Raw genomic sequence first — 25,614 nt, 5'->3', positions numbered from 1 at the left:
GACAAGTGCAGAGGATAACAATATCCCTAACCTATTCTTCCCAGATCTGTTTACTATGTCAGGTTACTACTATGAAACCAAATGTGTCACGTGAGTTGAGTTGGCATATCTGTTGCTATTACACTTCCTAGCTTTCTAAAAATGGCCTCCTTCTATTAGTGTAATTAACTTACACTAGTGATAAGCTGGTATTAGTGACTGAAAGCTTAAACTGTAGATGATTTTAAGCTGTATGCTGCTACCTTAACACATCATGGGCCAGACAGTGCAACACAGATTCAGTTTTCAGAGCTTTATTGACCCTTGGTATTGTCAGGCCCCATCCATTCTTCTTTCTAGGAAGTGGATTATTGAGCAGTCTGGTTACAGTAATATCCGGTTCACATTCAGTGGGTTGGTGCAATAATGCACAATGTCAGAGATAGAAATGACATTCATGGAATTTACAGCGTTGTCTTCTCGAATACTGTAAATGTTTTTTATATATATATATATATATATATTGAAACACAAGAGTAAATATGAATTGAAAGTGCATTGACCATTAGACTGGGGTTGGGATGACGAGATAAACAGAGATGTCCCTGATGTTTTCCTCTTGCATGTGTCACCTGTCTAAAGCTGTTAGCCCAGTTAGCTTGAGACAAGACCTACAGTATGAGCTGGGCAAATCACAGGCAGAAGGTTAATCTTTTTGACCATATCAGTGACAGGGACACCCACAGGTCTGTCTAATGGTGATACACACAAACTCATACACACACATACACATCAATATATTTTCACTCCCAAAGCTAGTTTGAATAAGCACATTTCCCTTAATCCAAATCCAAATCACAAATCAGACATCCAATTTTGCAGTGAGCAAAGACTTTTTACAGAATGCAGTCAGTTATCATTCCGTCAACAGACTGTAATACAGTTTGAAGTAGGGATTATGAAATACTTTAGGGTTGATGTTAACTTGGAGGATTACCTTGGTCTTGTCTGATGCCAGATGCAGTGGGAATGTCCTTGTACAGTATTGAAGGCTGTGTGTTACTTTATGTCAGAGGTTTGATTTGAATGTGTGTGTTTCTGTGTTTTCAGGTTGGGAGATATGTAAAGCAGTGTGAGGGACGGCGATGGGATTGGAGAGGCTGTGGCTTCTGGGTGTCACCACTGCTGTTGCCCTCTGTCTGCTGCGTAAGTATAATACTGCACAGTGCATTTGCTATGCTCATAACATTTTATTGGTTTCTCTCCTTACACCTACATTGCTCTCCTAGCTACCCAAGTAATTCACTTCATACATTTCTATTACAATGGTAAATCAATATAGTGAAGTTATGTACTGTAAATCATATAAAATGTGCCTCTAGAGAAATCCTCTCATTCAATTCGCTATCTGCCTCTCGCCATTTCTGTCTCTCTTCATCCCTTTCCACCCGTAATTACCAATGTCCTTTCCTCTGGAGTTTATACCACTCTCTTTACATTCCTTGTTTACGTGGACGCTTATGTAATGGCAAAGAGTCCAAGGCCTTGGCTCTCATGTACTGGTTGGTGGACGTTTCTGAATGCACTCCCTAGAACATATGATTCAAAGCATCATACTGATAAGTCTCTGACATCAGCCACTATGTACATGGGACTTAGATCGGGGAAAGTGATGAGGAGGGGGTCGGGGGGTCTAGACACAAGTGTGTACAAGGGAATGGGGTGAAATCCGAATGTACAAAATACATCTGATGGTGCGGATTTAGATTAATCTGGGATTTATACTGGTCCCATCCAAAAAGCACGCTTCTAGGGGGAGGGGAGTTTAGTGGAGCGAGGCCATGTGTGGACCCCAGGGGGTTGTGGATCTGGAGGGAGGGGTGAGGGGCCTGCTACCCTACCATCTATCAGGGAGTGTCCCCTTTTGAGCAAAGCACTGCCGCAACGTGTTGTATTTTAAAGAGAACAGTGCAGCAGAAGCGAACTCCTTCCACTACTCTTTTGTCCGTGTGAGGCATACAATGCCTTGAATTTCCCTGGGAAGCTGTGAAGCGAGCTGTAGCCAATTGCGTGATTATGTTTATGAGTCTGTTATTAAAGGATGTGAAGCAATGTTTATGTTTACTGCTTTTCATTTAAGTCATGTATGAATATAAATATTGCATATGCATTTGTTCATATGGGCAGAAAATTGTATATAAATGAATTCATATGTTTATATAAAGGCTGAAGGCTAAAAACAGCCTATACTATATCTAGGTCTTTTTCTAGTTTTCTACAATGTGTTTTCGTTTTAAAGACTGCACTGGCGATTTTAGCATGGAAATCTTGGTGGGGCAAAAACATTTTATTTGGGATGCATGCCAGCAAATCCATTACACAACACAACACTAAACATTACATTATTTGCACTATAACAGTGAAAAACGGTGCCCACAAACTGTTAGGGCCTACATAAAGCTGTCCCAACAGCAGAGTCCCAACAGCAGTCCCAACACATTACCACTGCTACACCTGGTTATCAGCGGAACCTTGTCTGGGAGCGAAACAGTTCATTCAGCCTCATTTACTGCCTTTAAAAAAACATAGCTGATATGGCTGACTTGCTTCAATAAATGTGGTTTCTACTGACAATTGAGATGTACAAACTATGGCATAAGGGGACGACAAGCGGATAAGAGGCAATCCGTAATTTCGATTAAGACATTAATGAGCGAGCTAGGACGGACGTAGTCAATATAACTATTTGTTCAGCACTTTTGAAATGTACAGCAACAGAATTCAGAACATGGGCTGTTCTTACAGTGTTCTCCCTGTACACCAAGTCAGAACCGTAGGATAAATAAAGGGGGCATATAAGCAGACAATGAAAGCTCTTACAATATTCAAAGACTACATTTCTCAAAAACAGGTTATAGGCTACATGTGCACCACCAAGTCAGAACAGTAGGCGAAATTAAGAGGTGAAAATAGACCAAATTATTAGGGTGAGGCACATTGGCTACTAACAGTTTACTACTCAACATACACTTATTACTTTCTTAGCTACAGTATACATATCTTCCTGGCATATTACATCATTTATGCAGAAGCATACTAGACATTTTTGGACTCACCTTGTTGTGCTGTGCCCACTTGAACAGGAAGGTGGCGCGGCAGTCCTTCGTTGGCTAATTTTATCATCAAATTTTGTCATCAAAGTCTGGCCTTCTCTGGATTTATGGTGCTTTCAAGACAACTGGGAACTCTGAAAAAAAGGTTGAATCATGATAATGTCAGTGATCTTCAGGTCGTAGCTATAGAAAGAGGCCAGAGTTCCGAATTTACAATTCCGAGTTCAGTGAAAGTTTAAAACATACTTTCCCAGTCGTAGCTCATTTTTCCCGAGTTCCCAATTGTCTTGAACTCACTAAAGTCAGATTTAGCAGTTAACAGCTGATTTGAGCGCTGCAATTTTGAACGTTTATCATTTTAAACTAGGAAAATAAACCCTTAATCTTAGACTTTGGACCACACAGCTACTCCACTGAATAGCAGGCTAATAATGGCTTTACAATGCTTGCAGTTAGCTACACTGATTCCTTCCAAACCACTCAAATCAAATCAAATTTTAAAATCAAATAACATTTTATTTGTCACATGCCCTGAATACAACAGGTGTAGACTTTACAGTGAAATGCTTATTTATACAAACCATTAACCAACAATACAGTTTTAAGAAAATACCCCCCCAAAAAGTAAGAGATGAGACTAACAAATATTTAAAGAGCAGCAGTAAATAACAATAGTGGGGCTATATACAGGGGGTACCGGTACAGAGTCAATGTGTCAAGGTAATTGAGGTAATATATACATGTAGGTAGAGTTATTAAAGTGACTATGCATAGATAATAACGGAGAGTAGCAGCAGCGTGGGGGGGGGGGGGGGGCAATGCAAATAGTCTGGGTAGCCATTTGATTAGATGTTCAGGAGTCTCATGGCGTGGGGGTAGAAGCTGTTTTAGAAGCCTCTTGGACGTAGACTTGGCACTCCGGTACCGCTTGCCATGCGGTAGCAGAGAGAACAGTCTATTACTAGGGTGGCTGGAGTCTTTGACCATTTTTAGGGCCTTCCTATGACACCGCCTGGTATAGAGGTCCTGGATGCCAGTAGGGCCATACGCACTACCGTCTGTAGTGCCTTAAGGTGGAGGCCAAGCAGTTGCCATACCAGGCAGTGATGCAACCCGTCAGGATGCTCTCGATGGTGCAAATGTAAAACCTTTTGAGGATCTGAAGACCCATGCCAAATCTTTTTAGTCTCCTGAGGGGAATAGGTTTTTTCGTGCCCTCTTCATGACTGTCTTGGTGTGCTTGGACCATGTTAGTTTGTTGGTGATGTGGACGCCAAGGAACATGAAGCTCTCAACCTGCTCCACTACAGCCCCGTCGATGAGAATTGGGGTGTGCTCAGTCCTCCCTTTCCTGTAGTCCACAATCATCTCCTTTGTCTTGATCACGTTGAGAGAGAGGTTGTTCTTCTTGCACCACACGGTCAGGTCTCTGACCTCCTCCCTATAGGCTGTCTCATCGTTGTCGGTCACTGTTGTGTCATCGGCAAACCTAATGATGGTGTCGTGCCTGGCCGTGCAGTCATGCATGACGTCATGAGTGAACAGGGAGTACAGGAGGGGACTGAGCACACACCCCTGAGGGGCCCCCATGTTGAGGATCAGCGTAGCGGATGTGTTGTTACCTACCCTTACCACCTGGGGGCGGCCCGTCAGGAAGTCCAGGATCCAGTTGCAGAGGGAGGTGTTTAGTCCCAGGGTCCTTAGCTTAGTGATGAGCTTTGAGGGCACTATGGTGCTGAACGCTGAGCTGTAGTCAATGAATAGCATTCTCACATAGGTGTTCCTTTTGTCCAGGTGTGAAAGGGCTGTGTGGAGTGCAATAGAGATAGCATCATCTGTGGATCTGTTGGGGCGGTATGCAAATTGGAGTGGGTCTAAGGTTTCTGGGATAATGGTGTTGATGTGAGCCATGACCAGCCTTTCAAAGCATTTCATGGCTACAGACGTGAGTGCCACGGGTCGGTAGTCATTTAGGCAGGTTATTTTAGTATTCTTGGGCACAGGGACTATGGTGGTCTGCTTGAAACATGTTGGCATTACAGACTCAATCAGGGACATGTTGAAAATGTCAGTGAAGACACTTACATTGTGGAATTTGCCATTTCCAACTTGTTTTGTAATGTTTATGTCCAATGGCCGATACCCATACATTTTATCTATAATTTCTCTTCATTATTTCTCTTCCGATGACGGAAGGATTAAAAAGGATTTGCCAGTAGATTATCGACTTGATTCATGATGATGACAGCTAGCTAAGATTTTGAAAGTATGATGTTGACATGATCAGTCCAATCAAAGCTACTGTAGATATAATGTGATTTGACGTCATTTTATCTGTGGCCAATGACCTTGAGCCTTCTTGGACGGACACTTCTAATGTAACTCTATGGCAGCACCCAAGGGGCTAGAATTTTCTAGCTCTACCCTTAGACTTGGCGGTGATGTAGTGTCCCCATGAGTGATAGAACACTGAGCCAATCACCGCGCATTGCTCTGTATTTTCTGTTGGCTTGCCCCACCACCACCACAGAGAGCACTGAGCTAGGCTGGAACACCTGCATTTTGGAGCTGCCTTACTCAAGAAAACAAAAAGAGACCATGTTTGTACACGGATTTTGTATGCGGCTTAAATACTAATATACTAATATATATATATAATACTAATATATATTAATATTTTTTACATTGTTTGCAAACTGATATGTGACACGTATTAATGCCAAAATATCATGCAAAACAGGAAAGCCCCCCACCAAATGTTTTTTGTTTGTTTGCTTCTTTTTTTGCAAAAAATTGGGGGCTCTGCCCCACCTGCCCTGAATGATGGGTCGCCACTGAAATAATGTATTTTCTCCCCAAATAAGCACAAACCGTGTGTACCACGGCCCACAACTTGGTCGGTTTCTTCCTGGGTCTCCAGGCTTCTCTCCTTTAGGCCGTTCATCACCTTTCGGATCTGAATCCGAGCATTTTCTGGGATATAGTTGTATTCTCCAGTTAAATTGGAGATAACCCATCAACACCTAGTCCACTGTGCACAATTGTGTAGGCCTATTGCTATTGCCCAACAGCCAACGGTATTTTCCTTACCATTATTCAGGACATACAACAAACGAGTCGCCTAGTGGGCTTATTAACAAAATGAACTGGTTATGACATTTCATGACGAAGAAGTATTACACCTAAATCTATGGTGTTGTTAGAACCAATGTGTCTCTCTTACTGATGACAATGAATGAATGACGGGCGATCGAATTGTGCATGTGACTTGATGGAATTTGAATTATGTAACGTACCTAATGATAATTATAATGATGATGTGAGCCCAGTAACAGATTGACTGCAGTCCATTTAATCATAGAGTAGGCTACTGTTACTTTGAGTCTCTAAAACCACACTGTTTCCATTTCTATAGTCATGTGACAAATAATACATTTTATTGAAAAATATGTTGGCCTTTTACTAGATTCTTATATTTTTGCATGGACTGAATATTTCCATAACTGATCAACTGTCCGTAGGCTAATAGGCAAGACTAATATTCGGCCCATATTAACACATTTATTTTAGGTCATAGCCTAAAAAAATAGCCATACATGATTTAATGAAAAAGCAGCAAACAGACACAACATTGTTTCACATTCTTTAATAACAGACTCAAACACAAACATGCAATTCGCTACTGCTCTTTCACAGCTGTTTCCCGCGCAAGTACAGGGAAACTCAGCATATTGTACAATGCATATATTGATTGCGCAGAGGGGTCTGTAGTCTCTGTAGTGTTGTACCTTCGCTGTCGTGTTTTGCTCGATAAAAAGACTACAGGTAAGCCCTTTGAGATTAGTACTTAATCACCAGGCTAAACAAGGTGCAGATACAACACAACACAGGCTCTGGCCCAAGTGTCGTTAATGAGATTGCAGCATGTCTACAGAGCCGGTTGCAGCCTAGTGATCTTGTCACCAAATGGAGTACCATTGTTTTACATGGCCTCTGTGTGCCTTTTTTAAACAGAGCATACTCTGGAGATATTCAGGCTGGCATCCAACTCATGAATATTTATTCACATTTAAATGTGTGTTTATGTTATCTACTCTTGTCCTCTTTCCCCGTAGGCCTACTGCTTGATATTTTCTCAATCTCCTCCCAGTTTTTCTCTATCCATGCGTTTTGGTTTTAGCCCTGTTTCTCCTGTCTTTGTCCTCCCCTTCCCTCGCATGAAGTGACACTTTTGCTGCAAAACAGTTTTATCATCAGTTCTCTGCCCTGCAAAAGATTTATTGAATATTTACTCAATATCTTCCTGGAATGTGTAACCAGAAATTCCACTGAATGCATTTAGAAAAACACTTAAAGTTTATCTGATTCTGCATGACATTCAAACCTATGTGGAACAGATCCACATAGCTTATGGATGATAAGGAGCTCTTAAATATTGATTTATGTTGTGGGTGTTGACCGTTCAGATATTAGCATGTTTTACTGCAGATTCACCAGTCATGCTCAGCCATCCTCCATGGTAACACCTGTGTGTTACCTGTGTGCTTTCTCCTCAGGTACATCCCAGGGTGTGGAGGCGGTGGTACGAGCCAGGGTTGGGGGGACTGCAGAGCTCAGTTGCAGTCTTACCCCCCCTTCTACAGGAGCCACCACCCCAAACCTGTTCCCACTGCACGTGGTGGAGTGGGTTCGCCTGGGTTACAATGTGCCCATCCTCATCAAATTCGGAGTGTACGCACCACGCGTGCATCCCAACTACAAGGGTGAGTCCTCTTGTCCCAGATCTATGTCTTAGCACTGCTTCTTTCAAATTACGCAATGCACAGGAAAGGCATTGTGGTAATTGCAGTTATACACCATGACTGAACATGTGAACCTTTTGGTTCTCACTTTCAGAGTCCTGGTGCAATTGAATCTTTTGTCCTGTTTGTTTATTGGGAGCCATTTGCCTGCACACAACAGCCCAGTGTTTTTACTGCTTTTTTTACAGTGCAGGGTATAGGAAAAGGACAAAGGAGAGTTTAACCTTAATTACCTAGACGCGACGATAGCAGTTGTGGTATCTCAAAGGAGTGAAGAGAAGGACCTTACAACTGTATCTGATTATATCTGAAGAGATTGTGTGTGTGTGTGTGTGTGTGTGTGTGTGTGTGTGTGTGTGTGTGTGTGTGTGTGTGTGTGTGTGTGTGTGTGTGTGTGTGTGTGTGTGTGTGTGTGTGTGTGTGTGTGTGTGTGTGTGTGTGCGTGCGTGCGTTGTGTGTCTGTGTCTGTGTGTGTGTGTGGTAGGGCAGGGCACTGGGACAGGGACTAGGCAAGGACGGAAATATGTTAGTCAGGGGAGTGGGATGACAGGCGGGGCTGTGTGTGGATGTGTGTGTGTGTGTGTGTGTGTGTGTGTGTGTGTGTGTGTGTGTGTGTGTGTGTGTGTGTGTGTGTGTGTGTGTGTGTGTGTGTGTGTGTGTGTGTGTTTATGTGAGTGCAAGTGGAGTATGGATTGAAGAGAGTGGGGTTAAATTGAGACAGGCTTGGCTGAGGTGGGGGCTGGTGGTCTGATGACAGTTTGTTCTTGGTATTCAGAGGGGTGACCTTGTTTAGCTGTAAGGAGGATGGATGAAGCATATGGAATATTAGAGTTCTCTTTCATTGAGTACCATAATCTAGTCATTGTTTCTCGGAGAAATAAGACAAAGGCTATGTCACTCCCCCCCCCCCACACATCCTCTGACCGAGCCCATGCCAATACTCCAAAATCCCATACCCTCTCATCTAGGTCACTGAACTGGCAGGAAGCTTTTCAAGTCCACCTAGAGTTTGTTTGCATTTAAAAACAATCACTAGATACATTCAGCTATCACACTGAAGATCAAATGGACCCTGGCATGCACTGGACACACACCAGACTCTGACCACTCAGGAATGGCCTGGAGAGCACTGGCCAACAGATGTCTGGCAGTCTGTCTGACCCACCCATAGATAGGCCATTAACAGTGTTATTGTTTTAGGGCTATCATGTGATGCTCCATGACCCAGAATTCATCACTGAATCTATGGGGGTAAAACCAACAGAAAAGATGCAACAACAGTCTAACGGTTTGTTACTTAGCTTTGATGAGGGATATTCTCCCTCTCTGTGTGTCTGGGCTCCGCTTAACCCCTGTCTGCCTCATATCCTTTCAGCTCCCCTTCCTCTGGAGGCAGATGGCAACATGTGAAGCGTATCAGCACTGCAGATCTAATATATTCTACCCTCAAATTAAAATGTTTTGGGATTTAACCACAGCCCCATCTCACTAGACAGTATGAAACACAACCACTGCCTGGTCTTTGTCTCAAGCAGTCTATGCTCAGGGACGAACAAGAACAACTTTTTAGTTAGGGGAAGAAATGACTCACTGTTGTTAAACCTTATTTAGAGCCTATAAGCCTGTTCTGTCATCTCTTTCTCTCATGTACAATCTTGCCCTGATGCCATCCCGCAACCTAAAAATGTCACATGCAAGAATGAGAGGAAGCGTTATCTTGGATGAGGACATAATATTGCCATGCATTTAATGTCCAGTTGTTCCGGTAGGATATCAGGTGTATTTCTGATGACAGTGAGTGCTTGAGGAGTGCTTGCTGTGTCTATGTCTGTGTCTGTGCAACAGAGTAATGTTCTTCTGTTGACCCCATTAGAAGCCAATCCCTCTGAAACACAGACAGATTACTTGTGCAGGCTGCTCTGCAAATCTCTTATTTCTGGAGGGAATCAGAAACCCTTTTGAAGGAGGCTTCCCAGTACCACATCCTTCTTCCTCCGTGTCTATTTTCTAAACATACCCTGGAGGACTGAACATCAATCACCTGACAAAACAGAGGAACAGACAAATAAATAGTGACTGAATGTGCAGTCAACTTGACTGGTGAAGTCTGTTCGAGTTGTGCTTGTTGAGGAAATGTTTAGTCCAAGCTGGCCTGTGAGTCTCCCTGCACTGGATGCCCTGTCAGAGGCACTTAATCTAAAAAAGGGCAGATCAATTGTGTCCTCTCTGCTGAAGTAAATGAGTGGAGACGGTGTGGAGGGGGTTGAACGACAGCAGCAAAAACCCCCGACTCAGCCCAGCAGGCCCCCATTACTCGGTCTCAGTGTGAGCCCTAAACGCTGGGGGAGTCATAGCTTTGTTTCACCTTTTTACAAATACACACATTAAAGAACCTCAATAAATGAGCCTTGTTCCAACACAAATCTTAATTGGAATTTACATTTTCATTAGTAAACATAACCCTATTTGATCACCTAAACCAGAACATAGGTGGCAGCTGAGGCCGATCCACATGATCCAGCTGCAGCCTGCATTTCTGCTGAAACTGGACCAGGGAGACGTTTGCCAAACAGTGACACAATAAGAGAAGAAAGCAGGCTGGACCCGTGGAGCTCATCAAATCAAATGTTATTTGTCACATGTGCCGAATACAACAGGTGTAAACCTTACCGTGAAATGCTTACTTACAGGCCCTTAATTGACCAAAAATGCAGTTTTAAGAAAATAGAGTTAAAAAAATATTTACTAAATAAACTAAAGTAAAAATAAAATATAAAAAGAAGTAACACAATAAAATAACAATAATGAGGCTATGCACAGGGGGTACCGGTACCGAGTCAATGTGCGGGGGTACAGGTTAGTCCAGGTCATTTGTACATGTAGGTTGGGGTAAAGTGAAGTTGTGGCATGTTCTCCAGCTCTGAGGTGGTCCATCAAGACAAAAGGCTCGGTTTCTTCATCTCACAACGCTGTAGGTGTGTCCCATGGGACTGGGATCAGAGCAGGGGGAAGGAGATCAGACCCAGTATTGTGCTGCCTGGGAGCTTTTGTATGAAAGCCTTCTCTAAGGCCCAAACACTTCCTGGGACGTTCTACCTTATCCCAGACCTGAGACCTGAGGATAGGGCTATAAGTTAAACTTAACATGTGTGTTATTACACACCGCTGAAAGGCTTGATTTATTATGTAGAATTAACTTAAAAAGGTTTAAACTGATGCATCATGTTAGTTTGCAAGTAAAGAGGTTGGACTTGCCTGAATGAGCCCCCAAAAATGCTGCATATATTTTGGGAAGTCAATCTAACTGTGAATCATTTACCAACACATCATGTGTGGAATACAGAAGGGATTATGAGAGAACTCACATGTGCATGAACATATACACATGGTGATTTCTAAGTCATGTTTTAGTAAGGGTCAAATACAGTGTTGTTAAAAACAGCGATGACACACTGACATGCTTTCGTGCTCTGTCACAGACCATGGTTGACTAGATTGCATGTTCTCTTGATTCAGGCAATGGCAGGTCATGCTGAAGTTGGCCAAGTTGTCTGAGTGCTGAAGTTTGGATGTGTCAAGCAGTGGCTTGAACATGTGAGCAGGGGTTACCACAGTCGGACAGAGAGTGAGGGACAGAGTTACCTGTAATCGTTTGACAAAGAGCTATTCATAAGAGGGTTAAAGTGATTAGGGGAGAGGAGGTTTGAAGAGAGAGATTTTGGAGGAAGGGAGGGGTGGGCTGCCAGGGGCTGTGGTCCAGCCCAGACTTATGATTGTATTCAAATCAAAACACATCCCACAATGCACCTCTGCCACATACGGAACTGACAAAGAACAACAGAACTGAGGCCTCTCAGAATGATCTGTCTTCCTCCATAGGTGCCACTGTTATTGTAGCATATGAAATTCTGTATATCCCAGCGCATTACAACATTCAATTTTTTTGTTAATTATATTTTTTTGACCCTTTTTTTCTCCCCAATTTCATGGTATCCAATTGGTAGTTACAGTCTTGTTTCATCGCTGCAAATCCCGTAACGGACTCGGGAGAGGCAAAGGTCGTGAGCCATGCTTCCCCCGAAACACAACCCAACCAAGCCGCACTGCTTCTTGACACAATGCCCACTTTACTCGGGAACCAGCCGCACTAATGCGTCGGAGGAAACACAGTACACCTGGCGACCGTGTCAGCGTGCACTGCGCCCGGCCCGCCAGAGGAGTCACTAGTGCGCAATGAGACAAGGACATCCCTGCCGGCCAAACCCTCCCCTAACCTGGACGACGCTGGGCCAATTGTGCGCCGCCCCATGGGTCTTCCAGTTGTGGGCGGCTGCGACAGAGCCTGGACTCGAACCCAGAATATCTAGTGGCACAGCTAGCACTGCGAGGTCACTGGAATTATGTGGGTAAAATGAATATGATTTTAACGCTAGTTTCAATGAAGTAAGCATGGGGAACACAGTGATTTTAAACACAATGCAGTACACCACAGAGAGAGTCCTTGTATATTAAATCCCCCTGAGCAGTGCAGATCAGAAAGAGCTGAGTGATTTTTAACCTGCCACCCAGTGGGGGAGAACCTGACTCTGGCTAATGTGAAGAGGGTGGTACGTTTTAGCGATGAGGGTGGATTATAGTGTTTCCATTTTGCACCCTTCACTGCACACCAGCCAGAATAGCAGCTCATTTTAAGGTAGAATGGAGCCGTCATGTGATATCTGGGGGTGGAAAAAGAGTAAGGAGAACAGACAGGAGAAAGCAGCAGCTATTGTTTCTCTGCCTCTGTGTTGTGTAGAGACTAGTGTAGAGGACCTCTAGACATTGTGCTAATGCAGACGAAGGGGGAGTGATCAATGTCTCTGCTGGAGTGTTGCAGGCTCACTGAGGTCATAGAGGTCTCTCACTCATTGGTAGCAGTCGGTGAATTATTGATCAAAATTCCCTCCATAACCTCTTCATAACCTCTCATTGTATTCCTTGTGGAATGCAGTGATGGGACACTTAACCGTTTTGATCAATACTTGGTCATCTTTGATGAGTATTCAGATCCCCATATTTTTGTTTTGAGTTAGGATGGATTGGAAATTCTCGACAGTTTAAATTTGGAACATATTTTAAATAATGTGGTAGAGACCTGTCTGTCCATCTTAACAAAAGCAATCATTGACAGGGCACATATTTATTTGTATCTTATCCTAATTGTTTTTTTTTAATGAATGGAAGCAATTTTAACCATGGCTAGAAAATAAATATTCAAATTCAAATTGAACTGCATTTGTCACTCTATGTCAAGGGCTATTGTCTGACCACAGATTCAAACGAAAACAGGCTTTTCTCTCTCTCACTCTCTTTTTCCTCTCACTCTCTCTCCATTTCATACTGTTTTATCAGTCACAAGCCATTTACCCATTCTTTAAATACAAACATGTTTTCTTCCACGTGTCATCTTTCAAATCACAGGCACAAACCCCTGTGATGGACCCTCCCTTCCCAGTGTTTTGCCGCCGTCGCTCCCCGTTGCTACAGCAACTGAATTCAAATCTAAACGCCCAGCCTGGGGTATTCTTGGTTTCATCACTATGGCAACCTGAGGGAATTACGAGGGGTGGTGAGGGAAGGGGGTTGCAGTCCCTTTGTAGTGATGGACAGGCAGGAGGGGAGCAGGAAATGGTTAAATGTTTGATGGTCAAATGAGAAATTCCCCATTGGTAAGCCAGTTGGCACTAAACACTAGCACTCACATGCATTTGGATTTGATTAACCATTAAAAATTCCATGGTTTGTGTTTGTTTCTTAATCATTCTTAGAGGTGCTGGAAATCTTAATGACCTTAAAATCTCCCGCAATATTTAGCCACACGGGGATGTGGTGTGAGAGAGAGTCTGTGTGGTGTTGCACATGAAAGTGTTTTTCCTCCAGTTCACTCACTAAGTGTAGAATACATTTTATTGCTGTTTGGGGGAAAGCCTACATAGGAAATAGGCAGCTCAGGGAGGATCCCTCAGTTTGAGATATCAGCCAGTGGATGAAGTCTTTCATACACCTGTTATCATTTCAGCACACATTTCCTCTCTCTGAGTGCTCTGTCAGTTCTCCTGGTAACACTGACCTGGGATTAATGGGACCTTTTTATGGAAGCACAAACTGAACGCCGCCCAGTAAGGGTTGGGTCTGTGTTTAAGCAGGTCAATCCCTACCTCGGCAAGCAAACCTTACTATTAACCAAAGCAACAGCCCCAATCAGGAATGTGGGGTCAATTGTTAGTCACTGTAATTCCTTTTTAAACACAGTGTGGTGTTTCACCCTGCACCATGTGGGTGCATAATTAATCACAAGGCTACCTCTGTTCACTGCTGTCTGAAGGGAAAACATCCTGGAAAGCTGAATAGGGTTGCTATTGGGTTTTCCTCTGACGTGTTTTGGCATAATTTTAAGGTTGACATAAATTCAATAAATCTCTGTCATACAACACCCTGGAGAGATGACCGCAGTAGCTGAACTACAAGATTGTGTGGTGAAAATATTCAATGATGAGGGTGCTACTCCGTTTCTATTCTCATGGTTATTCAATGAACAGACCAGGTTTCAAATAGGGGCTTTTTACACATTGTGTTGTCAATCATAGGATTTAGTGTACAAGGTGCCTACAGTCTTTTATCCAGATTCTGTAGGCTCTAGAGTTCAATTGGTTATCTATTATAATTGCTTACTACATAGGCTCATAAAGCCTAAGCATTTATCAGACCTAATCATATTCCTTGTCAGGGTTAATTGGTCCAACTTTTTCACCTTGAAAAATATGTGTAGCCCTTTCCACTCACAGCCACTGTCATCCCATATATGGGTTGAAAATGGCAGATTTTTGTCATTGATAAGCGCCTAAGTTGGAATGCAGTGGTTGTACAGTAACATGCTATACATGATATCAGAGCTCAGGTTCTCCGCATCACAGCACTGTGTGGTTTTTGACTGACAGCTGTAATTTGAGCACCACGCCCGACAAGAAGATGCCCCCATCCCTTCCGTTAATTGTGCTACTTTTGCACATTTGTTGTTGTCTGAGTGAGGGAAATGCTGTAAATTGAGTCAATGTGTTGTGAAAGATCCACAGTTACAAGGATGACATGCGTTATACCCTGGGTTGTCCTGAACAGAATGAGACTATGTTTCTCTGAAGTGCATTTTGAAAGCCTAACACTGTAAGATCGTATTTTATAACTTAGCTAGCCATGTTGGCAATAGAACATGATGCCCACCTGACCCAGATTGCGATTTATAATGGAACATTTTTGGATTGCGTAAACAACAACAGTGTTAATGATGGGGACACAGGGCTGTTTTCCAAATAAAAAACTACAAGTGTGCTTGCTTAAATTCCTCAATTCATTCAAATTCCTTCACCTTATAGTTGAAGGCTCTTTCATTGAGTCATAAAAGTGCAGTGAAATGACTTAAGAACTGTGCAGAGGGGTGTGGCCACTTGGAGACACCAGTTAGACCTATCACTCAAACCCTCGTAATTGTTTTTTCTTATCTTGCACCTACTCCAAAATTACAATTCATATTTGTATTATGTTACTGAATGTAGAGTATTTTCAGATTTTATCATTGACAAATGCTGTGAAAAGTACATAAAATCAAGTGTAACTTTTGGATTCAGTCTTGTGTCAGGTGAACTGTTGTGTCCTTACCTTTGGTCTGATAATTTCCCTATACTACTGCTCAGCCTGGTCTCATAGACTAGAAGTAACATAGTAAATGAAAATCCAGGAAACTAAAATTAGTATGATATGTTATGTTTAGTATGGTCAGGCAAAAATGGAAGTAGGGTGGTTGGTCAGGGTGAATGGGTGTATAACGCGAACATCTAGCAACCCAAAGGTTGCGTGTTCAAATTTCATCACAGACAACATTAGAATTTTAGCTGATTAGCAACTTTGCAACTACTTAGCATGTAAGCTAACCCTTCCCCTAACCTTAAGTCTATTTCCTGTTTTTAGAAGCCATGCACTTACTCCTCTGCTCATATAAAGCTACACACGTTATTACAGTTATGGGTAACTGATTGGGTGGGTCCTACATTTGTTTTGTTCTCATGAGGGGGATGCATGAGGTTTCTCTGTAACTGCTCTGTTTATTTTCAAACTGCTTGGCAGTTGCCTGCTAAGTGCATGTGTTTTCCCCTGATGTACTGTACTATACACATCCTCTACATTTGAGAGAAAAAAATAATAATTGAAAGACAGAATAAAGGGGTGGGTACCCTGAAAACCAGGCTTCAGTCACCAGGCAACCACGAGATCATGTTTCAAAGTTGAAAGAAAAAGAGAGGGGTGTGAGTGAGAAATAGAGAGACGTGGGGTGTCTTCCGCTCTCCAGTGTTTGTTTCTCTCTGCCATATGCTCCTCCACGATAAACAAAAACAGGTGGTACATTTCTTAAGAAATCTTGACATTTTCACATTGATAGGAGCTTCTCTCTATATGTTGATCTTGGTACCAACCTGCCTTCTGCACTCTTCCTATTGTAAACAACAGGAGTCTAAATAACATAGTAAAGCTTCCTCAACTATAATCTTGCTTTACTTGTCACAAGTGAATCATGTGTTTGTACTTCCCGAAACCCAAGGTCTCTGGCTTCTCTTGAAATTGTATTATCTCCCTGCCATTTTTCTCATTCCATTCAGCAGACCAAAAAGCCCTGAGTCCAAACCTCTTTGGGAATGGATGTAATGCATAATTGAATATTTGATACTAACAGCAAACATTATGGGACAGCATAGTTAATGTCCTCTTGAACCGAGCTGAAAACCCAAGAGGTTGGACTTTGACTGTGGCCTTTTGTGACACTGGATGCCTGTGTCCTCTGCTTGGTAAGCCCTCTGTCTGCATGTGCTGACTCTGATAGTCTGGTTGTGTGTTCTGACCCTGGTGGCTCCCTGTCTCTCTCTGTGCCCAGGCCGTGTGTCTCTGACCCGGGGGGCCTCGCTGCTGGTGGAGGGGCTGAGCCTGGAGGACGAGGGCTGGTTCGAGTGTCGCATCCTGCTCCTGGAACGCACCACAGACGAGTTCCGCAACGGCACCTGGACCTTTCTTTCCATCACAGGTGCAGCTCAGTGGGACTCTGTGGCAGTCAGAGGAACTGGACTAGCGCTTACAGGACAGGAAATCCTCCAGCTGCTTACAACCATCAATGTTTTCCCTTTAAAATATCCTCAGCATGAGGCTGGAGCATGACAGTCCCTCTCCTGTTTATCTTCATATGGAGTCTTATTGCAGTGTGTGAGCTGTTGTTGCATAATGCTCAGTATTTTACACAGTGCTCACGTCTCATCCTTGTATGGTTCTGCTGTTCACTGTGGGATGACGTTGACACAGGAGTGTCTGTTAGGAGCCACAGGGGACGTAGACACAGTGCATGTGACCTCACCAGGATAGTGGAGGCTAAAGGGAAAACAGTGATTTGTGTTGCAGTTTGTGTTGCAGTCCTGGATCATCTCTCCCCTACTGTCACTCTCTCCTTCTCTCCTTTTCCTATTCTGTTTTTCCCATCCACACTCATGTCAAAACACATGCCACTCCAATTTACTATCTACCTCTACCTCTCTTTCTTTCCATTTGTCTCCTGCCTCCTTCATGCATCAAATAGGATATCATCAGGGCAAGTATTGTGTTACATCCAAGTAATGCACAAAGGCCATGACTAGCTTACAGATGTAGCAATAACAGAATTCATAGTTTGCCATTATTATCTAATTGTTACACATTAGTTAATTAATTAGCTAGCTAATTGTGACATATTTGTTTAAAGATCATCAATTGTTCCTCTATTACAGCCCCACCTGTGTTTATCAAGACTCCGCCTACCTTTGTAGAAGTCTTGCAAGGGGATTCCCTGGCCCTCAGCTGTGGTGCTCATGGCAATCCTCGACCAACTGTTATCTGGCATAAAGATGAGACCCGAATTGAGAAACATGAAAAGATGGCGGTATGTAAAAAAACAAAAACAAACCCATGTTTGCTGTTGTTGGATGAAGTTGTTGGTTATGATTTAAAGCATCTCCAATCTCTCTCTCACTCTCTCTCTCGCTCTCTCTCTCGCTCAGGTGCTCAATGGCACCTTGTCTTTGGTCACCGTCACCAGAGAGACATCAGGAATGTATAAATGTCAGGTGTCCAACTCGGAAGGGAATCTGACCCATACTACCCAGCTGCAGGTCAAAGGTCAGAGTCTGACTATTTTTTAACCATCTGGGAGAGGCAGAAAGGTCTTCCCTCTGCTGACACTTCAGCTCTTTCGGTTACTGACCCAATGCTATTAACCGCTAGGCTATCAAAAAGTTATATCAGCATAAACCCAATGTTCTATCTGCAATCCAATAACAAGCCTGAACAAATACAGATGGACCAATCAAAACATACTGTATGTCTTTGCCATCTCACTCTAAGTATGGTCTAGGCTAGTCTAACCAGCAATAATGGCACGCAAACAAAAAAAACAACACTGTCAGAAATCTTAAAGTAAATGATGTTGTCACATCGTTGTTCAGTGATGACAGTAGTTGGTCTGATGATCATAATACATGTATTAATGTATTTGATGATGTTTTCTGACTCTATCTTGGTAAAATCGTGTTATTCTATCATTTATGTATGAAAATAACAGTTTTCTTAAAAACAGAACATGTCTAATTCAGAAGTGTCAGATAGAACATTATGGCTAAACCCAGATTGACATTTCAGAGCCATACGGTTTTATCTGCTTTTGCAACCCTCTAAAATGTTTCAGGATTTTGATACTCTGCACTCTAGGTACCTTTATGGTGAGGACCTTAATGGGTTATGAAATAAGCATTCACTACAAAACTGTTCTGAGATCTGGGATGTGAAAACTGGGATGCTCAATATCTCAGAACTATGCTTTGCGTAGATAAAGCCTTATAGTCCCAAGGGCACGACCTGTTTTGTAACATGATACGCTATGAAACACTGCCAGACAGATGCACACTCTGGTTATAGACTAGTTTTTCATGCAAAAATGTTTACTTGAGAAATACTGCACCAAACACCTTAGTTAGATGTAAAATAGACAGATTTCTTGATTAATTTGAGATTAATTCGGACTATTTTGAGGAGGTGGTAGTGGCTGTTTTGTTGTTACCGTGCCTCAAGAGGGAAAAACAACTCTAACTGCCAGGGTATGATAAAGTGAACATAACAGCCACATCGAACCACACCCCCAAGACTCAAATCTTTGTTTTTTCTTTAAGGAAAAATATTAATATTTTTTTCATTAGTCCACTGTTGATATAGTCCCAAAATGTTTAGCATGTCGGCAGTCAAGTTTTCAAGATATAGGATTTTCAAGAAGCTAATGCCGTATTCACGTGCTAGTCAGAACGCGGAAACATTTCCAACTAGCTTTTTGTTCTAGGTAAGTCAGTTAAGAACAAATTCTTATTTACAATGACGGCCTACCCCGGCCAAACCCTAACCCGGACGACTCTGGGCCAATTATTTGCCGCCCTATGGCGGCACATAATTGGGGTCTGAACCAGGGTCTGTAGTGACGCCTCTAGCGCTGAGAGCGCTGATATGCAATGCCTTAGACCGCTGCGCCACTCGGCCTTAGACCGCTGCGCAACTCGGGTGCCCAAAAGACGTGTAGGCGACTTGTGTATAACTGCAACACAGTTGCAGTTATAGCGGCAGGTAGCCTAGTGGTTAACCAGTCTAAGGCCGAGTGGCGCAGCGGTCTAAGGCATTGCATATCAGCGCTCTCAGCGCTAGAGGCGTCACTACAGACCCTGGTTCAGACCCCAATTATGTGCCGCCATAGAGCGGCAAATAATTGGCCCAGAGTCGTCCGGGTTAGGGTTTGGCCGGGGTAGGCCGTCATGTTGGGCCAGTAACTGAAAGGTTGCTGGTTCGAATCCCTGAGCTGACATGGTAAAAATCATTCTGTCCCTGAACAAGGCAGTTAACTTAAATAAATGTACAATTGATTATTTTAAACCAGTTACCAAGTCAGAAATGTCTGAGTTTCTTAGTTCCGAAGAGCACGTGAAGGCGACAAAAATGTAACTTGCCACATCATCACGATGATGCGTTTGCATCATATGATGATGTGGCAAGTGACACTTTGCTTTTTGAACGTCCAAATTCTTGAAAACTGCTGACATGCAAAACATTTTGGGACTGTATCAACAGTGGACTAATGAAAAAAGACCAGAAGATAGTCTTTGAGTGGATTTGTCCTTTAATGAGCAGCAGATAAACAAATGCAGATCAGAGCTACTGTCATACTGCCATCTAGTGGTGTATGGTCTATAAATGCACTGCCCTTGTCACATCAAATCGTGATCTGATTGTGAAGCTGTTATTTGGCATGAGAATAACTGTATCATTAAGGTTAATCAGTTGAATCACTTGTTTTACAGCCAGATAATAGCACATGCAGTAACTGAAAATCTCCCAAATTTAAAATAGGTCCTCCACTCATCATTATCGCCCCAGAGGACACCACCCTCAACATATCCCAGGATGCAGTTCTACAGTGCCAAGCTGAGGCCTATCCCTCCAACCTCACCTATGAGTGGTGGAAACAGGGACAGAATGTCTACCATATAGAGTGAGTTGACTACAACACAAACACACACAAATAACACAAACTATAGTAGCTACAGGGAAATGTGAGAATCATACTGCACTCTTAGAAAAAAGGTGCTATCTAGGTTCTTAAAGGGTTCTTTGCGGTTCTAGGTAGAACCATTTCAACAGAGGGGTTCTACATAGAACCCAAAAGTGTTCTGCCTGAAACCAAAACGGGTTCTACCTGGAAGCAAAAAGGGTTCTCCTTTGGGGACAGCCGAATAACTTTTGGAACCCTTTTTTCTTATGTTGTGCATTTATGTTTTCAAGCATTGATTCCATGTAATCTTACAAAGCCATTGGCACTACAATTCAGGTTAATTGGATTGTTACTAAGTCAGTTAAATACCGATAGTAGCATTGTCACCACAGGTAATCCCTAGACAGTGGTGCATAATGCAACTAAGAAGATACTAACTCAAGGCCGGGTTGTGATGTGTGTGTTTTGTCCTCAGGTATCTTAAGACACGTGTGAAGATCCTAGTGGACGGCACACTCCTCATCCCTAGTCTTGTCCCAGAGGACACTGGGAATTACACCTGTATACCAACCAATGGGCTGATGACCTCACCCTCTGCCTCAGCACACCTCAAAGTCAAACGTAAGAATTGTGGTTGATTATTGCTATGCATGCCTTGATTTCCTGGCTTGTGTGTTTCAGTCCATCTCTGGGAGAGTGACTTACTATATCTACTTCCTCTGTCTCTCTTAGACCCTGCCAGGGTGGGCCGGATGCCCAGGGAGACGTATCTACCTACGGGCATGGGAGGAGTCATCTTCTGCCCAGTCCAGGCTGAGCCCCCCATGATCTTTGTCAACTGGACCAAAGATGGGAACAATTTAAACCTTGACAATGTAGGCAATCAGGGCAACATGAATTCTATCACACAGTATATCCACCATTAATCTCTGTTGTATTTCATATTTGTTTTTTCTCCTTCTGTCTTTGCCTGCTCAGTTCCCTGGCTGGTTGGTGAACGCCGAGGGCTCTGTGTTTATAGCCACAGCTAATGACAATGCAGTGGGTATGTACACCTGTACTGCCTATAACAGCTACGGGACCATGGGACAGTCTGAACCCACTAAGGTTATCCTGCAGGTAAGGCTGTACCCCAGGCCTCTGTTCCCTAGTTATGGATTACAGTGCTACCTGTAAATGTGTACGCAAAAAAAGGTACCGAATTGTACTTAAAGGGTTACAAACGCTTGTCACTGTAGGTACCCTGTAAGGTACCATTAGTTATAGGTACATAGTTGTATCCTTCCTGTTCTTACTACTAAGCTAACACATGGAATTGTTTTAAGAAGGTCATACCATGGATTATTTAGCTATTTGATTTAGATTTATAAAACAAATATATTTAAAAACGATTTGATACAATTTCGAATGTGGCCTTTACTACTAAGCCATTGAATTGAATAACACATTCAGAAATGGCAAAAAGACAGTAAAACATCTATCATAAGCAGTAAGGGTTTGACATGTCTGTCCTATATCTAGGAAATATAAGAAAGCTCAGGAAATATATATACAGTACCAGTCAAAAGTTTGGACACACCTACTTATTCCAGGGTTTTTCTTTATTTTTACTATTTTCTGCATTGTAGAATAATAGTGAAGACATCAAAACTATGAAATAGCACATATGGAATCTTGTAGTAAGCAAAAAAGTTAAACAAATCCAAATATATTTTATATTTCAGATTCTTAAAACCCTTTGCCTTGATGACAGCTTTGCACACTCTTGGCATTCTCTCAACCAGCTTCACCTGGAATGCTTTCCCAACACTCTTGAAGGTGTTCCCACATATGCTGAGCACTTGTTGGCTGCTTTTCCTTCACTCTGCGGTCCAACTAATCCCAAACCAATTGGGTTGAGTTCGGGTGATTGTGGAGGCCGGGTCATCTGATGCAGCACTCCATCACTCTCATTCTTGGTCAAATAGCCCTTACACAGCCTGGAGGTGTGTTGGGTCATTGACCTGTTGAAAACAATTGATAGTCCCACTAAACGCAAATTAGATGGGATGGCATATCGCTGCAGAATGCTGTGGTAGTTATGCTGGTTAAGTGTGGAGTGCTGCATCAGATGAAGTGACTTTGAACCGGGTATGGTAATAGGTGCCAGACGCATCGGTTTGTGTCAAGAACTGCAGCACTGCTGGCTTTTTCACACTCAACAGTTTCACGTGTATATTAAGAATGGTCCACCACCAAAAGCACATCCAGCCAACTTGACACAACCGTGGGAAGCATTGGAGTCAACATGGGCCAGCATCCCTGTGGAACGCTTTCGACACCTTGTAGAGTCCATGCCCTGACAAATTAAGGCTGTTCTGAGGGCAAAGGGGGGCGGGGGGGGGAACTCAACATTAGGAAGGTGTTCCTAATGTTTGGTATACTGTGTATGTACCTCTGAAGGTTATGCGTATTTTCATATTTTTGTACCCCAGGGAACATTTTTCTGAGAGTATATGGACTTAAAACTCTCTCCCTCTGCAGGACCCACCCTCATTCTCGGTGTCCCCTCGTGCTGAGTACCTGCAGGAGGTGGGCGGGGAGCTGGTCATCCCCTGTGAAGCTGATGGAAACCCCTCTCCCAATATCACCTGGAGCAAGGTGAGGTGTCCCTGATAGACATTGCTGAAGGAACCCCAGACATCATAGCCCTCTCTCTCTCTCTACTTACGCTAATCTCTACATGTTGTCCCTTTCATTTGTAGGTTGGTCCCATTCCTCGCTCCCCGTACACTGTTCTGTCCAATGGCTCCCTCCTCTTGAAGCCTCTCAGCAAAGATCATCAGGGGGGCTGGGAGTGCCTCGCCACCAACCGTGTGGCCACCGTCGGCACTGCCACTGTGGTCTTGGTGCTGGGTGAGTGCCAACTGCATGGAGCAACATGGTACAAGACATGCTATACTATTTACGTACAGTGCCTTGCGAAAGTATTCGGCCCCCTTGAACTTTGCGACCTTTTGCCACATTTCAGGCTTCAAACATAAAGATATAAAACTGTATTTTTTTGTGAAGAATCAACAACAAGTGGGACACAATCATGAAGTGGAACGACATTTATTGGATATTTCAAACTTTTTTAACAAATCAAAAACTGAAAAATTGGGCGTGCAAAATTATTCAGCCCCCTTAAGTTAATACTTTGTAGCGCCACCTTTTGCTGCGATTACAGCTGTAAGTCGCTTGGGGTATGTCTCTATCAGTTTTGCACATCGAGAGACTGACATTTTTTCCCATTCCTCCTTGCAAAACAGCTCGAGCTCAGTGAGGTTGGATGGAGAGCATTTGTGAACAGCAGTTTTCAGTTCTTTCCACAGATTCTCGATTGGATTCAGGCCTGGACTTTGACTTGGCCATTCTAACACCTGGATATGTTTATTTTTGAACCATTCCATTGTAGATTTTGCTTTATGTTTTGGATCATTGTCTTGTTGGAAGACAAATCTCCGTCCCAGTCTCAGGTCTTTTGCAGACTCCATCAGGTTTTCTTCCAGAATAGTCCTGTATTTGGCTCCATCCATCTTCCCATCAATTTTAACCATCTTCCCTGTCCCTGCTGAAGAAAAGCAGGCCCAAACCATGATGCTGCCACCACCATGTTTGACAGTGGGGATGGTGTGTTCAGCTGTGTTGCTTTTACGCCAAACATAACGTTTTGCATTGTTGCCAAAAAGTTAAATTTTGGTTTCATCTGACCAGAGCACCTTCTTCCACATGTTTGGTGTGTCTCCCAGGTGGCTTGTGGCAAACTTTAAACAACACTTTTTATGGATATCTTTAAGAAATGTCTTTCTTCTTGCCACTCTTCCATAAAGGCCAGATTTGTGCAATATACGACTGATTGTTGTCCAATGGACAGAGTCTCCCACCTCAGCTGTAGATCTCTGCAGTTCATCCAGAGTGATCATGGGCCTCTTGGCTGCATCTCTGATCAGTCTTCTCCTTGTATGAGCTGAAAGTTTAGATGGACGGCCAGGTCTTGGTAGATTTGCAGTGGTCTGATACTCCTTCCATTTCAATATTATCGCTTGCACAGTGCTCATTGGGATGTTTAAAGCTTGTGAAATCTTTTTGTATCCAAATCCGGCTTTAAACTTCTTCACAACAGTATCTCGGACATGCCTGGTGTGTTCCTTGTTCTTCATGATGCTCTCTGCGCTTTTAACGGACCTCTGAGACTATCACAGTGCGGAGGTGTGGATTGTATTTATCATCATTAGTCATTTAGGTCAACATTGGATCATTCAGAGATCCTCACTGAACTTCTGGAGAGAGTTTGCTGCAATGAAAGTAAAGGGGCGGAATAATTTTGCACGCCCAATTTTTCAGTTTTTGATTTGTTAAAACAGTTTGAAATATCCAATAAATGTCGTTCCACTTCATGATTGTGTCCCACTTGTTGTTGATTCTTCACAAAAAAATACAGTTTTATATCTTTATGTTTGAAGCCTGAAATGTGGCAAAAGGTCGCAAAGTTCAAGGGGGCCGAATACTTTGGCAAGGCACTGTAGACACTGACACTGGTGTGTACAGTTCCGCTGGTCTATTCTCATTGTTCTCCTCATCTTTCTCCCAGGCACCAGCCCTCATGCTGCCTCATCTGTATCAGTCAGTACTGGGATGAACCAGGCCAATGTGTCCTGGGAACCTGGCTTTGATGGAGGATACACCCAGAAGTTTACTGTCTGGTTAGTAACTCATTAAATGTTTATCCGAATGAGACTCAACTCAACACTGCTCTCTGGAACACGGTGGTTGAATCTCTCTGTTCCTCCCTTTTGCTTCCAGGGTCAAGCAGACTTCCAGAGGGAAACATGAATGGGGATCTATCTCCGTGCCCACTTCCAAGTCTCACTTGTTGGTGACAGGGCTGCTGGCTGGCACCAGCTACCAGTTCAGTGTCCTTTCTCAGAACAAACTGGGCTCTGGACCCTTCAGTGAAATTACCTCTGTCAGGACGCAGGGTCAGTACAAATTTTAACTGACAAAGTACTATTTAATTTGTCTGTATTGGACATTTATCTACATTTTTACTGTATGTACAAGTCTGATC

General features: G+C 43.1%; 1 protein-coding gene across 1 annotated transcript in view; it reads left to right on the top strand.

Moving 5' to 3' along the window:
* Nucleotides 1-1,087: 1,087 nt before the first annotated feature.
* The window catches only part of LOC139389491 (protein turtle homolog A-like), a 28,445-nt gene continuing 3,918 nt past the window's right edge, over nt 1,088-25,614 (top strand). Inside the window, exons 1-13 of the mRNA XM_071136321.1 lie at nt 1,088-1,185; nt 7,649-7,855; nt 16,854-17,000; nt 17,731-17,882; nt 18,001-18,118; nt 20,384-20,525; nt 21,001-21,146; nt 21,258-21,400; nt 21,504-21,644; nt 23,049-23,165; nt 23,270-23,420; nt 25,138-25,249; nt 25,350-25,525. Coding sequence (XP_070992422.1) covers nt 1,125-1,185; nt 7,649-7,855; nt 16,854-17,000; nt 17,731-17,882; nt 18,001-18,118; nt 20,384-20,525; nt 21,001-21,146; nt 21,258-21,400; nt 21,504-21,644; nt 23,049-23,165; nt 23,270-23,420; nt 25,138-25,249; nt 25,350-25,525 — 1,813 coding nt within the window. The 5' untranslated portion in view covers nt 1,088-1,124. The remainder of the gene's footprint in view (nt 1,186-7,648; nt 7,856-16,853; nt 17,001-17,730; nt 17,883-18,000; nt 18,119-20,383; nt 20,526-21,000; nt 21,147-21,257; nt 21,401-21,503; nt 21,645-23,048; nt 23,166-23,269; nt 23,421-25,137; nt 25,250-25,349; nt 25,526-25,614) is intronic.

This window comes from Oncorhynchus clarkii, chromosome 30, assembly GCF_045791955.1.
Source record: "Oncorhynchus clarkii lewisi isolate Uvic-CL-2024 chromosome 30, UVic_Ocla_1.0, whole genome shotgun sequence".
Classification (NCBI taxonomy): domain Eukaryota; kingdom Metazoa; phylum Chordata; class Actinopteri; order Salmoniformes; family Salmonidae; genus Oncorhynchus; species Oncorhynchus clarkii.
The sequence above is the reverse complement of the archived record's forward strand: the minus strand, read 5'-3'. Positions and strand labels throughout refer to the sequence as shown.